At 40.6% G+C, this 16,132-nt stretch overlaps 1 protein-coding gene across 3 annotated transcripts in view; it reads left to right on the top strand.

The window, feature by feature from the left end:
* Nucleotides 1-16,132, top strand: part of HIF1AN (hypoxia inducible factor 1 subunit alpha inhibitor) — a 69,753-nt gene that overhangs the window by 23,890 nt on the left and 29,731 nt on the right. For all 3 annotated transcript variants that reach the window (XM_085882560.1, XM_085882562.1, XM_085882561.1), the window contains exons 3-4: nt 11,420-11,568; nt 14,945-15,090. In XM_085882560.1, coding sequence (XP_085738686.1) covers nt 11,420-11,568; nt 14,945-15,090 — 295 coding nt within the window. The remainder of the gene's footprint in view (nt 1-11,419; nt 11,569-14,944; nt 15,091-16,132) is intronic.

The following is a 16,132-nucleotide window of genomic DNA, read 5'->3' on the forward strand; positions in this document are numbered from 1 at the left end:
TATATATATATATATACATATATACATACATACATACATACATACATACATACATACATACATACATACATACATACATACATACATACATATATATATACATACATACATACATACATATATACATACATACATACATACATACATACATACATACATACATACATACATACATACATACATACATACATACACACCGGGCGTAGTAGCGTGCGCCTGTAATCTGGCTACTCGCAGGCTTGGGTTGAAGGATCGCTTGAGGACGGGAGCTCTGCGCTGGGCCGCGCTATGAGAGGGTGTAGGGCAGCCCGGATCATGGCGAAACCCAATCTTTATCCTTGTGTCGTAAGAGGCGACCAGGGTTGCGTCAGGAAGGGCATTGGGCGTAAAACCTGTGCCAAATCAGTGTGCGGATCATAATGGGATGATCTGCTGTGGTGACCTCTTAGTCAGGTCAATATACAATTTTACCCCCAAAAAATTGCTACAAAAGGTTTCTCAACTGATTCTGGTTGGTTTTAGTGTACTTTATAACATACTAAAACTTTACCAAAGTATGACCCCCGGAAAAGTGTTTTTTTTCAAGATGGCGTCCAAGATGGCTGCCGAAACCTTTTAATGATCATGACTCTGTAACTATCAACTCAAATTTGATGATCTTGGTGTCTAACCCTAGGTTTTTGGGGGCAAAGAACACATTAAGATCATAAAAAATGATGTTGGCCTATTATGTAACACAAAAATCCAACCTTTGTCCATAGAATAAGTTTCAGAGCATTCAGTTTTGAGTGTCATCCTCCTCCTCAGTATCGACCTCTTGAGTGTTGTTTGGATTGTCACAGTTTTCAGTTTGGCAAGGGCCACATGCAGCAGTGCAGGGGAGTCCATAGCGTCTACAGCTGCATTGAGAGGATTTGCACCCCCTCGAACAGTTGCAATGGATAATTTTCAAGAGTTCGTGAGGCGCAGCATTGTTTTTGGTCATAATTTGAATCAACTGATCATTTTCCTGTTTCCTCCCCCATTCAGTTGGGTTCATTTCATTTGCCATCCCCATCCATCCCATAATTTGAAAGTACACACGTTGGCTATGGAATCTTGTTGCAGGTGATGTTGGTGGAAGCCGTTCAGGAGTGACAAATGCTTGAGCAGTTGCCACTTTCTTGGTGAAAATGATATGGCGCAGTGATGATTGCGTATCATTAGACTTGCCACCAAAGAGATCAACCATCAGGTCTTTTCCAAGATCTGATATGTCCTCTTGAGATTTGTTTTGAAGGATGAATGCACTAGCACAGGACTTCATGACAGGATCAGATTTCACTAATTTTCGGAAGGCTGACTTTTTCCAATGCCAAAAATCCTTGAAGTTGAATCACAGCCTGTGTAGGCATGTACAAAGAGCAACTCATTGCACACATCGTCTCCTAAAGTGACTTTCAACAGGTTAATGTTATACACTTTGTGTTCTTTTGACTGCATGTTTGCGTCAGAACGGAAGTAGAGGATCTCATTGTCTGTTCTAGAGTAATGAAGGAGCAAGATCAGCAAATCTGTCTCCTCACCGACCAACGTTGTGGTGCAATGAAGGGATCGTTCAACAGTTGCCTTAACGATATCAACGTCGGCATCCCCTGGTGACTGAATTACTTGGCATCCCCTTTTAGTTCGTGCTGTGCTGATGAGAGCAATCATGTCTGCCTTGTTTTTGTCACAAGACAAAAAGTCCTCCTTTTTGCCTGAAAACTCTGTTTCTGCAGTAAAACGAACAAAAGGGTGCAGGTTTTGTCCTCGTCTCTGATGTGTGTTGTCTTTTCTGGAGGGATCTTCACCATAGCCATCGAACACCACTGTCACTAGTCCGTAATGTCTCACAGTGAAGTCTGCATAAGACTCAGCTATTGCATTATACGAGTCGCCTTTCTTCCATGGTAAACGATGGAGCAAAGAGCCACCATTAAGCATGTAACAATCTATTCTAGGAATAGAGTTCATCACAGCCTCACTTGATAAGTCTGCAGCATGGTCTTGAATTGCCTGAGCAAGCTGAGGTTTGTCTGCTTTTCGAAGAATGTTCCTGACCTCAAAGAGGGCTGGAGGGTAGGGGCTTAGTTCATACGTCAAAACATCTTCAAGGGAAAGATATCCTGACCTTGACACCACAAGGAAACGCTGGAACAGAAGGGCAGGATCAATGGTACGATCAGGAGCAATCTTCACAGCAGAGATATTCCCAAGGGTTTGGGCTCTGTCTTTCCGCTTGAATTTGTAAGTAAATGCCGACTTTCCGATTATATCTTCAATGATCTTGTTCCCAACCGCTTCAAAGGCATGTACATTCACATCTGGCCCAGCCACTATCCCGTTGACAATGTTTCTCAGAGTAGAATCAGATGTGAAGGGTGAGCAGGCTGCAAGCTTTATCCGAATTTTCTCGAGATCAGATGCATCTCTTTTGATGCGTGCCTCAGTTGAGTCTTTGTGTTGCGGACTTGTAGTATAGGTCAGGTCTGTGAAATCCTGCATCGCACTGTTGTACTCGGATGTTACAGGTGCAGATAAGGTCCAAAGGTTTCGCATGTCCTTGGTCATCCCACTGCCGCGAGTTAGACCACCAGTGCTCTTTAGAGACCTCATCAACGTTTGTTCAATGACAAGATCACTACTAAGCCCTGCCCAGCACTGATTGCTCCTACAGACAACGTGAAAAACATCAAGGAACTTTCGATAAACGTCTGGGTGCTTTTCCTCCAGGTTGCTCATTTGCTGCAGGTAGTAATGAGCAGATCGCAGGTAATTGAAGTGCCCAGCTGCAGCAAAGACAGTTAGGCAATTGGACACTGTCTGCAAATGCATCAACCAAGACCCAGTATGATCCGCCTTGATCAACATTCTTGCCATGCCAACCATACGCTGATAATTATGCCACAACTGGCTGGTCTTTGAGGTCTGAGCAAGTTCAGATTTCTTCTTCTTTGTTACTGTCTCGAGTTGGATCAAAACCTCAGAACAAGCAGCATCTCCTAGCATCGTCTCTCCGCTAAGAAGGGAGGAGTACAATTCCTCGGCTTGATCCAGCAGTGTCTGAATCTCGGGATTGTCTTTGGCCATTTCTGTTATAAGCTGGCTATGCAGGCACTTGTCAACAAGAAGATGGCCCCTCCACCCCCAAAACATTGGTACAAAAGGTTTCTCAACTGATGGCAGCACTGAAAATATGGAAAGACACTGCAGCAAAAAATCTTAACTTACGCAATGTGATATAAAAATGGTTACAATGTGTTCATTTTTGATGCCATATTGGATTTTGATGTTATATAGTAGGTCAACATCATTTTTTTATGATCTCAATGTGTTCTTTGCCCCCAAAAACCTAAGAATAGACACCAAGATCATCAAAATTGAGTTGATAGTTACAGAGTTATGATCATTAAAAGGCTTCGGCAGCCATCTTAGACGCCATCTTGAAAAAAAAACAGTTTTCCGGGGGTCATACTTTGGTAAACTTTTAGTATGTTATAAAGTACACTAAAACCTACCAGAATCGGTTGAGAAACCTTTTGTAGCAATTTTTTGGGGGTTGAGGGGGTATTTTCCATATATTGACCTGACTACCTAACGGGAACAGCCGAAAGAACAACATATATATATATATATATATATATATATATATATATATATATATATATATATATATATATATAGATGTATATATATATGTATATATATATATATATATATATATATATATATATATATAGGAGTGAGCGTGTCCCAGACCACACAGGTCATCTCAGCTGCATCATTGGAATGCTCCATACCTTCGCAGCAGCGGGCCCCCATCAGTACGCAAAGGGAGCAAGGCTATATGTACAGCTGATGCATCAGCGACAGGAGAGTCCCATGTTTCAGGAAACTCTATCCAAGTTCACTTTGTACGGCAACCATGTAGTCAGGTTCTCAGACCATGAATGGTCCGGCACATGGACCAGCATCACGATAGAAACCACTCTCATGCGTGAGGCAAAATCCTCCGGTGGTCTAAACAGAGGCCACTTTCGGAATCAGTCTTCTCATCAGTCTTGGGTTCACACTCTGAACCACTTCTCGTTCATTCACCAAGAGCTAGAAAGAAGCATGGTCAAATGTGGGGTCCCTGTCCACACCGATGTTAAAAGAGCCCAAATGAAGAGAGACAACGATGCTGTCAACACCATAGTTGGGTGCTTGGAGGAAGTCAACCCTTTCGATGCCACACAGGACAAGAAGACTCTGGTGTCCTTCTCAACTGGGTTCAGCAGCACTCCCGAAGACCAAGTCAATGCTGATCAAGCAGAAGAAGTTGGCAGAGCCATACAGGCTAAGATGGATGGGAAAACTGTTGTGGATGCAATGGTAACCAAACACAAGGTCAAATCACTTGCAAGCCTCAGATCTGGACCCAAAGTCAATGGCGAGAAGATGGTCATTGACTCACTGAAGCTATTCAACCGCCTCATTGTCATCAGTGAGCGTGAAGTCAAGACCAAAGAAGCTCTGTGCTTTGAGTTGATGCCAAAACCGATGTCTCTGTTTGACAAAAATCAAAAGTTGCGAAAGCCAGACAAGGCTGCCCGAGCAAGGTCCCTGAAGGCATGTGTAGCACCTGACGAACAACCCCCTGCACAAGCCTTGTGGTTGATGGTGGGTGGCTCCTGCACAATGTCAAGTGGGAGGCTAACCTTACTTGGAAGGATGTTGCCGAGAGCTACCTCCGATTTGTGAAGTCCATGGGGTGCTATTGCCTCCGGATAATGGTGGTCTTTGATGGATATGGCAGCTCCACCAAGGACCATGACCACTTGAGACGAACAAAGAATGCATGCTGTGACACTCAGATTCATCTGGATCTCAAAATCATCATTGCAAGAGAAAAGTTCCTCGATAACAAGAACAACAAAGCCCAGCTCGTTCTGCTCCTTGCTGAGACATTTAGTAGGAATGGAATCTGTGTACAGCAATGCTCCGATGATGCCGACACCTCCATCGTCCGCGCAGCTCTAGATGAGGCAAGAGATTCCCCTGTTGAGGTGAGGGCTGAGGACACAGACGTCCTGGTTATGCGGATTCATCATGTTGCAGACCATCCGATCTTCCTCACGACAGCCAAAGAAACATCTTACGATGCCGGAAAGATCCGGGAGGCCCTCCCAGAGATATACCGTAGGTATCTCATCTTCTTGCACAACTTCTCTGGCTGCGATACAGTGTTTGCAATTTTTGGGTTTTGCAAACCAACTTTGCTAAGCAAGCTCTGCAAGACTGATGAAGCAGAGAGGGCAATGGACGTGTTTATGGACATCCGAACTGAGAAAGGTGATATCATTAAAGCAGGCTGTGATCTTTTCATGCTCATGTTCCATGGGAAATCCTCCAAAGACTTGGAAGACTTGAGATTCGACATCTTCAGCAAGCGAGCTGCTACTGGGAGCATAAAATCTGAGAAACTCCCTCCGGCAAAAGGAGCTGCAGCACAGCACTCTCTCCGAGCTTACCTCCAGACTAGAGACTGGCTGATGCTGCAAAGTCCATCGTTGGATGCCCGGGACTATAGATGGCAACTTACTGAGCAAGGATATGCACCAGTCCCTTCTACAGACCCCATTGCACCAGACTACCTCCTGACGTTTGCCAGCTGCAACTGTGCGGGGGACTGCAGCTCAGGCCCTCTGAGCATGATGTATACATTTTTTCGCGCAGGCCCTCTGAGCACCCGAACTTTGATTGCCTCCCCAGAATTTTCCACAAGGAATTGGGTTTGCACTAATTGATAGGTGTTAGTAGACACCTAGATGAATACGTCAGTGAAGAAATTTTTTGGTAAGCAATTTTTTCACAGATGGTCAATACAATTTGCTAAAATTCCCCAACTAATTGTGAATGCTCACAAGAAGGGGAAAGGCTACAAAGCTATTTCGAAGCAGTTCCGAGTGCCAGTTGCCACCATACAAAGCATAATTAGGAAGTACAGGGAGTTCCACACTGTAAAAAACATTGAAGGACGTGGTCGGAAGCCAAAGGTGTCACCTCGTCTGGCAAGAAAAGTATGGCGAGAGGCCAACAACAATCCACGGATCACTGTTAAGGCTCTCCTGAACAACCTTGGTGAGTCTGGGACCAAGATATCAAGGCAGACACTCCAGCGGACGTTGCACAAGGGGGGTCTCCATGGACGCCGACCAAGAAAGACTCCACTCCTCCATCCCAGGTACAGAAAGGCTCGTCTATCCTTTGTAAAAGCTCACCTGGACTAAGATCCAAGCTTTTGGTCCTCAGTTCTGTGGTCGGATGAGACGAAAATGGAGCTTTTCGGGCACAGAGATATTGCTTTCGTTTGGCGAAAGAAAGGTGAAGCATACAACCCTAAGAACACAGTCCCAACCGTCAAGCATGGAGGCGGGAGCATAATGCTCCGGGGATGTTTCTCAGCCAGTGGGCCCGGCAATCTCGTCAAAGTGGATGGCATCATGAAAAAGGAGCAGTACATCAAGATCCTTGAGGAAAACATCAAACAGTCCGCAGAGAAACTTCACCTCGAGGAGCATTGGACGTATCAGCAGGACAACGATCCAAAACACACCGCCAAGTCAGTCAAGAAATGGTTCCAGGATAATGATGTAGACGTTCTAGAGTGGCCAAGCCAAACTCCAGACCTCAACCCAATCGAGAATCTGTGGAGGGAGCTCAAGAGCGGAGTGATAGCAAGGAAGCCTTCCAACCTCAAAGACCTGGAGACCTTCGCGAAGGAGGAGTGGGCCAAAATCCCTGTAGAGACATGCAAAAACCTTGTGAGCAAGTATAAAAACAGTTTGGAGGCTGAAATCACAAACAGAGGCTTTCCCATTGATTTCTGAATGTGACTTTGAACTGATCTAAGCGAGGGTATGAATAATTCTGGACATGGCATTTTTTTTGTAAATCTATCAATAAAATACCCCCGAAACAATGTTTTTTGGAAATGTTTATTGCAGTGATTCTTTCAGCTGTTTGTCACATTCTTATGTAACTTAAGCCAGAAAAAACTCATTTCTCAAATAACACGATTCAAAATACTCCAAATTTGGTAAGGGTATGAATAATTTTGGGCTTAACTGTATGAATATATATATATATATATATATATATATATATATATATATATATATGTTTATGTATATGTATATGTGTATGTATATGTATATCTAAATATATATACATATATATATATATATATATATATATATATATATATGTATGTATATATGAGGCCCCGCGAGGAGGAGTGATGTAAGCGACATGTTTTTAATGATATGATGATGATAGGCTCAGATGATAGGAAAAGCGTTAAAATAGTGCTATATGGCATTAACTCCAAAATGGCCGATGTGTCCCTTACATCAGTCCTCCTCGCAGCGCCTCATATGTATATGTATGTATATATATATATATATATATATATATATATATATATATATATATATATATATATATATATATATATATGTGTATGTGTGGATATATATATATATATATATATATATATATATATATATATATATATATATATATATATATATATATATATATATATATATATATATATATATATATATATATATCTTCTTCTTCTTTCGGCTGCTCCCGTTAGGGGTCGCCACAGCGGATCATCCGTATGATCCGCATAGTGATTTGGCACATGTTTTACGCCGAATGCCCTTCCTGATGCAACCCTGGTCGCCTCTTACGACACAGGGATAGGGTACACCTATTTTAACCAGGGTATACACCGGCCCAGTATACTGGTACTCATTTCGCCGACCTCGGAAGGATGACAGGCTGAGTCAACCCCCTGGTGTATTAATTCAGTGGCTCAACAGGGCTTGAACTCAGGACCTTTTGGATCCCAAGCCGCTGCCCTAACCACTGCGCCAACAACAGGCTATATATATATATATATATTTATATATATATATATATATATATATATATATATATATATATATATATATATATATATATGTGTATATATATATATATATATATATATATATATATATATATATATATATATGTATATGTATGTGTACGCATATATGTATATATATATATGTATATGTACGTATATATGTATATATATATATATATATATATATATATATATATATATATATATATATATATATATATGTATATATGTATATATATATATATATATATATATATATATATATATGTATATATATATATATATATATATATATATATATATATATATATATATATATGTTTGTATATATGTATATATATATATATATATATATATATATATATATATATATATATATATATATATATATATATATATATATATATATATATATATATGTATATATATATATATATATATATATATGTTTGTATATATATATATATATATATGTTTGTATATATGTATATATATATATATATATATATATATATATATATATATATATATATATATATATATATATATATATATATATATATATATATATATATATATATATATATATGTATATATATGTATGTATATATATGTATATATATATATATATATATATATATATATATATATATATATATATATATATATATATATATATATATATATATATATATATATATATATATATATATATATATATATATATATATATATATATATATATATATAGATATATATACAATGCTGAACCCTAACTTATTGCAGTGATTCTTTATTGCCGATATATATATATATATATATATATATATATATATATATATATATATGTATATATATATATATGTATATATATATATATATCTATATATATATATATAGATATAAATATATTGTGACGTTCACGGGACTTGAACAGTCCCGCCAACGTAGAATGAGCCAAAACGATGGAGGCGGTTTATTTTTTTATAACCCAATTATGGCGGTTCTAATCGCTCTACCGCAAACGGGACGAGGAAGGTGGTACGAGTCGCTTTTCACTGAGTTAATAACGTTTATTTCTCGAACCAGAAATAATAAGACTCGGCAAGAGGAGGGATCCGGGGCGATTCGACGGGATGGTGGTGTGGGTTCGGGCGTGGGGAAAACACAGACAATTCCAATGGATATACAAATGTCAAACCCTCTAAGGTACCAGGTACACACACACACACACACACACACACACACACACACACACACACACACACACAAAACGTAGCTGGTCCTGGTGGTCAGGCTGGCCCGTGGTGTAGACGCAACAGTCCCTGGATTGGCGCCGGACGAGCTGGCGTTGCGCTCGTCTAGTGTCAGGAGACACCGTGGTGCTGTTGACCTCCTGGTGTCGGTCCAAGACCGCTCACAGCCGCCAGGGAGCCAGTTCTGTGGCTAAGTTGCGAGCAGGAGAGGGAGGCAGGTCCGCCCGCCGTTCGACCCCGTACTCCGAGCCAGCAGAACCCCAGAGCCAACCGAGGTGAGGCACGAGGTACAGCAAGGCCATGAGACACGATCAATCCAGGAATGAATCAGCGCAACAACCGAGCACGCTCCGAGCACAACAGCCTCCACCAAACGCTTTTTCTTTATCGATCTTCTTCTTCCACCCCTTTTCCCCGAACAGAACCTTTTTATCCTCGAGTCCTCGTCACTTCCAATCAAGCCGTTTTATTGGCCCTCCGCCGTCACCTTCCGCCAATCGTGATCACGAGGCGGAGCCATCCGCAGCACTGTCCCGTGACGTCACGGCAAGCCTCCAGGGAATACTAAAAGGGGTTTACGCAGACACACTTACCCTAACCCGTCTCCCTATCTAATTACGTGACAATTATCATTTCCCCCTTGAAGAAATGGACATTTACTAGACAACTTATCACCACTGAATTGCTACTTATTACATCGAGATCCTGGTACACTCGAACAGCATGGCATACCTAATTAAACATCCTAATTACCCTTTGAATGCATACCCCCCCTCAGACGTAACAATATATACATATATATATATATATATATATATATATATATATATATATATATATATATATATATATCTGCCTTGCATTGTGCTGCCTGCTTACCTTGAATATCTATTACCATCCCCAGGTCCTTCTCCTTTGTGACACACTCCAAAATTACCCCTTGCATCCTGTAATCTCTATTTTCAATATTCTTCCCCATTCCCAACACCTTACACTTGCTCAGGTTAAATTCCATCTGCCAATCTTTTGCCCAATCTATGCAAGTATCAATACTTTCCTGAATCTGATCACCACCCCCTCCCCCTCTGCTATCCACTTTACCTCCAAGCTTTGAGTCATCTGCAAATTTGGAAAGCCTACTCTTCACCCCACTATCCAAATCATTGATGTAAATAATGAATAGTAATGGTCTGAGTACTGATTCCTGAGGTACCCCACTACTTACATCAAATGAAGCAAAACATCCTTCCACTCACAGCCACTCTTTGCTTCTTTTCACTATGCCAGCTTGCAATCCAAAAACAAAAAAAATCGTTTTGATTGCGTCATTAGAAAATCTGGAATGTTGCAGTCATTTTCGTTTTGTATTGTACCAGCCTTTTGTTTTACGAGTGTAAATGGGACAGAGAAGTTCGTCCAGCCGAAGAAGAAGAAAAAAACAGCAGTTTGTTGATTGCCTATTTTTATGCACAGATTTTAATGAAGACCCCTGTTCCCTAAGATAGATAAATAATTTGAACAAAGTAGGAAAATAGTCTCTGAAGTATTTCTTGCTCTTTAAACTAGACGTTGCTCTTATCTTAAAAATATTAATACTTCAAGTTTTAATTCAAAATCCTATTGATATTCTTCATGATCTAGTTCCACCAAATCGTGCCTGACTTCTGGTGACATTCATTATCAGATGTCTCCAAACATCCCTATCCTGCATTGCTTCCCAAAGCTCTGACAGAGATCATGGGATTTTAAAAATCTGATATTATTCTCCATAATATCACATTTAAAATCTGATGTCTGATATTATTCTTGCTGATATTATTCACAATTTTATCTGACATTATAGGTATGCTTTGGATGTTGATCATTTGTGGAAGTTTGATTTGCCATAAGACTTTCCCTCTGGGACAAAATTTTTGTACCATCGGGTACATTATCTGAAGATGCCATGCATGTGTAAGGTCTCTCTTGGTGGAGAAACGAGAATCAAGATTTGCTCATTCAAAACAATGCTGCCTTTCAAATTCCTTTTTGAGAACATTACAAAGTATATTATGTAATGAAAACATTCAATAACGCCTTCTTCTGCAAAAACGAAAACCGAGTGTATTCACTGCCACATATGCAGACTCAATCTACATTTTTCTCATGTTTCTTTCACTTGGCTTGTTCTGTTCCACAGGCTTTATCTACAACAGCCACTCAACGATACGGTTGGCAGAAACATTGTGCTGGATTACCTCAAATTCAACTGGAAGTGGGTCAACCAGCAGCAGACGAGATGTTGCTGGGATCCACTTACATCCAACCTCCTGCTTATTGGAATGGAAGGTTGACTTTTTCTTTTCTTGTTTTTATGCTGCTTAATTTGGAGCAATTTTCAACACTTGTACCTTGTTCACGTTTAAAATTGGTTCCGAGACTCTACCAGATGTGACACCATTCCTGGAAGGTTCGCATCAAGCAAGTGCTGTGTGGCTGAGGAGAGGAGGAGACCAGCTCAGAATAATGTAATTGCACCTTCAATCATCACTTATGTGAAGTTACACAGTCAGGTAGAAGGTCCACTGTAGCTGTTCATTTTTTGAAGCCCAAACGGTCGACATATTTATTCATTTTGGCAGCTGATCCACTGTTTTCCTTCAAATAGAAAGAAACCTTTGAATGTTATTTTCTACGACTGCCAATATGTTTGCTTTATGTCTTTTACTCCGATTGCATTTTTATCAGATATTTTCTCGCAGATAACTCATGTCTGGCATGCATATTTGTTTTGGCCATGTTGGGAGGAATTATTTCACCTCCTCGCCCTATTGTACTGCTGTCTGCCTCATCTGTGATTACATACCATGAGCAAAAAAGCAAGAAGCATGAATCATATGATGGCAATGAGGGAATATCATGGTAGCACCAACATACCGGGAGGCCCAACATTCCTTCAGCCCTGGCCCTATCATCGTGTGGTTTGGACTTTTAGATCAGTGTTTGCACTGAGCTTCCTACATGTATGAACATGGTATCAAGGGTTCTAACAAATTAAACAAGCAGAGGTTTGTGATAACAAGGAAGATGCATGGTTTTTGTTGTTGAGAAATCTGCACGTATCTAAGCTCCTGGAAGAGCTGAATCGAGGAAAACCTTTCGACCATTTTCTCTCCCTTCTTTCTTTCCAATGTTACACTCGTCCTTTTCTTACCTTTCCTACCTATTTCCTTTACTTCTCTAAAACTCATATTATTTTCCTGTCCTCCATTTCCAAGTGAAAATGGTTGTAAGCTGAAAAATTAAATAGTGATCAGTTCTGGTAAAAATAAATTTTAAAAAAACAACTGAAATGTGACTTTCCTTGTGAGGCTGAGATGTCACTTTTGATGAGATTGCACTTTTTTAATGTTTGTATAAATATCCACTTTTTGTGATTAGTGTACTGGATCATTTAGTGGCCACCGCCTACCGCATGATGCAGAGACCTCAGCTTCAAAAAACACGTCTCTCGTTAATTAGTCTTTGCCGTAATGTCTTTGTTCTTCATGTAATACACAAAATGCACCTGCTGCTTGTGAGTTTCAAACACTATGGGAGGGGATCTAATTTTAAAGTTTTTTTTGTTTCCTTGTGATCAGTTTCATGTCATCATGCTGACTGATGGTCTTTCCACAATTTGTGAAACTCCCTTTGCAGTACTTCATATGGTAAACGCATAGATTGATCGCGATGCTAATTGGCTGTGGCTTTGTGGTCAGGGGAGATCCTGTGCTCCCCCAGAGTGGAAGGGGAATGGCTCAGCTTGCCCTACCATCTGTCACCCACCCATTAGCTGCTGCAGAACAGAAGACAGAGCAAACAACAGAAGGGGAAAATATTTGAGCATTCATCTTACTCCAAAAGCTTCCTCTTGGCATTGCCACGATGTGAATAAACACTTCTTCCATTACACTGAAAGATGGAAAGTCAGAGAGCACGATTTTATTCAGGCAAACTTTCCACGTGGCAAAAGTTGAATTATTTAGGTGTTTCAAGCACCCATTTGATGAACTGCAGTTGAAAACTAGAAGGGCACTCGGTAGAGCGAATACCTCCATCACGTAATACCTGATCCACGAGAACATACCTGGCCTAATACATTTTTGAAATATCATGCTGCATATCGTTTTTGGCCCCATCTCTCAATGGTGAAGAATCACTTAAAAAAATTAAATAATTCTCGTATCCAGATTCGGATTCAGATCTTCACCAAAATTTAATCAATTCGTCCTTGCCACACCCAACATGTCCACTATGTTTCGTCCGAATACATCCATAACTTTGAGATATCATGCTGTATATCGTTTTTGGCCCTATCTTTCAATGGTGAAGAATCACTTCAAAAATTCTAGTAGCCAGATCCAGATCTTCACCGAAATCTAATAATTTCGTACTTATCACACGCTCACTCTGTCCACCAAATTTCATTTGAATCCGTCAACAACTTTTTGAGATATTGTGTTCTCAGACAAACAAACAAACAGGGGTGAAAACATAACCTCCACCCAACTTCGGTGGCAGAGGTAAACATGCCCTCCCTCCACTTTCGGTGGCAGAGGTGACAGACTCTTCCATCCTGACAAAGGCAACATGACATTAAACGCCATGTGTGCATACACACCACATCACCTCCAGTTCCAGATGGCTTCTGCAGGCCACACTCGTGTCTATTTTAAAAATTGAGGATTTTAAAAGTTACAAGCAAAGGACAGTGGAGCCGTCAACCATGGTTTCACCATCGTTATGGGCTCATCAGGACAACATATCACACAATTGTTTACTTGTGACCATGCAAACCATGTCGGTTATCTTGTCTACTAGCAGGGGTTACCTAGTGCTGCCCACGGAGGTGGGGGGATACCCGACCCTGCCCAGGGAGGGAGTGAGGAGATACCCAGTGCTGCATGGGGGGGGGGGAGACCCGGGCTGACCATCTGGGTGAGCTTTTACCGGTGGTGGTTTTGGGACATGTTGGATATTGAAAAGCTATGGAGTTATTGGCCTCATAATGGTTACCTTTTTCCTGAGACCGATTGCTCTGCCCGACCCCACATCCCAATATGCACTTTATCGTTGTCTTTGGTGGCCTCAAAACGGATGTCCAGGCCAGTGTGTGGGAGCTTAAAACCTTGCCCAGATTTTGAAGTACCTACACCCAAAATTTTGGGTCTCTCGGTGCTCCAGTTTGGCCGTGAAAGAATAATGTACAAACGTACAAACAAACACAGAAACACTTAAAAACACTTATAAGCTTACACCCCCTAGCCTGATGGAGCAGCAAGGCACGCATCACATCCCATATCAGCCAAAACGATATGAACTGCGGGCAACAATGACCGTCTGACAAAAGAGTGAGAACATTCATTGGTGGACTTTAACAAGATCCCAAGCTGTCCTTCACGACGAGTCGGTGAGTTCTCGCCAGCACCCTGGGTCTTTTATAATATCCTGCCACCAGGCCTGGCCAGCTAATTCGTGAAAGAAATGGGCCAAATACTTTCCCCAGCCGACCCCGCAAGAAGGTAGGATTAATTGGCACTGTTGGAGATGTAGTTGGAGTAGGAGTAAACAAGACCATGAGGCTACCTAGATTTGTGGGGTTCATACATTTATTTATTTTTGTCACAAACATTGAAAAATACATGAAACACTTAATATTCCTCAATTCTGACTCTTTCCACAGGAAATGTGACTCCTTGCCACTATGATGAACAGCAGAACTTCTTTGCACAGGTTAAAGGCCACAAGCGCTGCATCCTCTTCCCACCAAAACAGTTCGACTGCCTCTACCCATACCCCATCCACCACCCCTGTGACCGGCAAAGCCAGGTCGGGATTTTTTTATTTCAAGCATTTTTCAAATCCATATAAACATTCCAGATTTTTTTTTATAATATGGTTTTTAAGATTTTTCTCTGCCTCATTTATCCTTGTTTTTTTCTTCACCAAATAGGGTCATAATATGTGATATTGTGAAAGCATTTTTATCTCTTTCCTTGATATGAAAGTCTGTAAGACATTTAAATAGTTTGCTTACGACTACTAAGTTGGCTTACTGTTTGTGGTGAGAGATTAACTGAGCTCTTCAAGTGAAAAGGAATTCCATTAGAATCTTATGAACTGCAGAATTCCATGGAATCAGAAAGCAACCCAACCTCCAAAATGTGGCCTCGTTCCAAACTCAGCCGTGTGATTGGCACAGCTTCCTTCTAAGGACAGGCTAAAGCAGATTCAAGGAATCCAAGGATACTATAGGGATCATTACAAAAGATGGAAAACATTCCAAGGAGCATTTGCCAGATAAGCAAACGTTACAGCGATTCATATACAAACCCCGGTGATGAATGCGCAAAGAATGCTGGCCACTGAAGGAATTCCTACTCTCTGAGATCTCACGGAATCCTAAAATGTGGTTCAATGATCTTTATGTACAGGCTTTCCGTGTCCTTCAGTCTGTTTTTGTCATGGTGGGAGTGTTATTCTTTGGATTATCTCTGCATACTTGGTTCTTGTTTATCATTGTTCCAACAGAGAACCTACACAACACATACTACACACATGGACGATAGGTTTAGTCATCTGAAAGTTGACAAATTAAAGTATGCTAACCACCGTGGGAAATAAAGCTGACATTTCAAGCATTAGCCCTTCATCAGAACAAGAGAGGTCACTGATCTACTGAGGAAGGGCCCGAAATGAAACGTCAGCTTTACTTTGCTTCCCACAGTGGTCAACATACCTTTTGTCAACTTTCAGTTAATAAGACCTATCATTCGAACTGTCTGCCGACACAGACTAACACTAACCTTAACAAAATCTGCTAATTTTCCATTACACACCGTTTTCAGATGACTTGCTACTTATTTGATGG

Source organism: Eptatretus burgeri, chromosome 5, assembly GCF_056783735.1.
Source record: "Eptatretus burgeri isolate ZD-2024b chromosome 5, Ebu_testis_v1, whole genome shotgun sequence".
Classification (NCBI taxonomy): domain Eukaryota; kingdom Metazoa; phylum Chordata; class Myxini; order Myxiniformes; family Myxinidae; genus Eptatretus; species Eptatretus burgeri.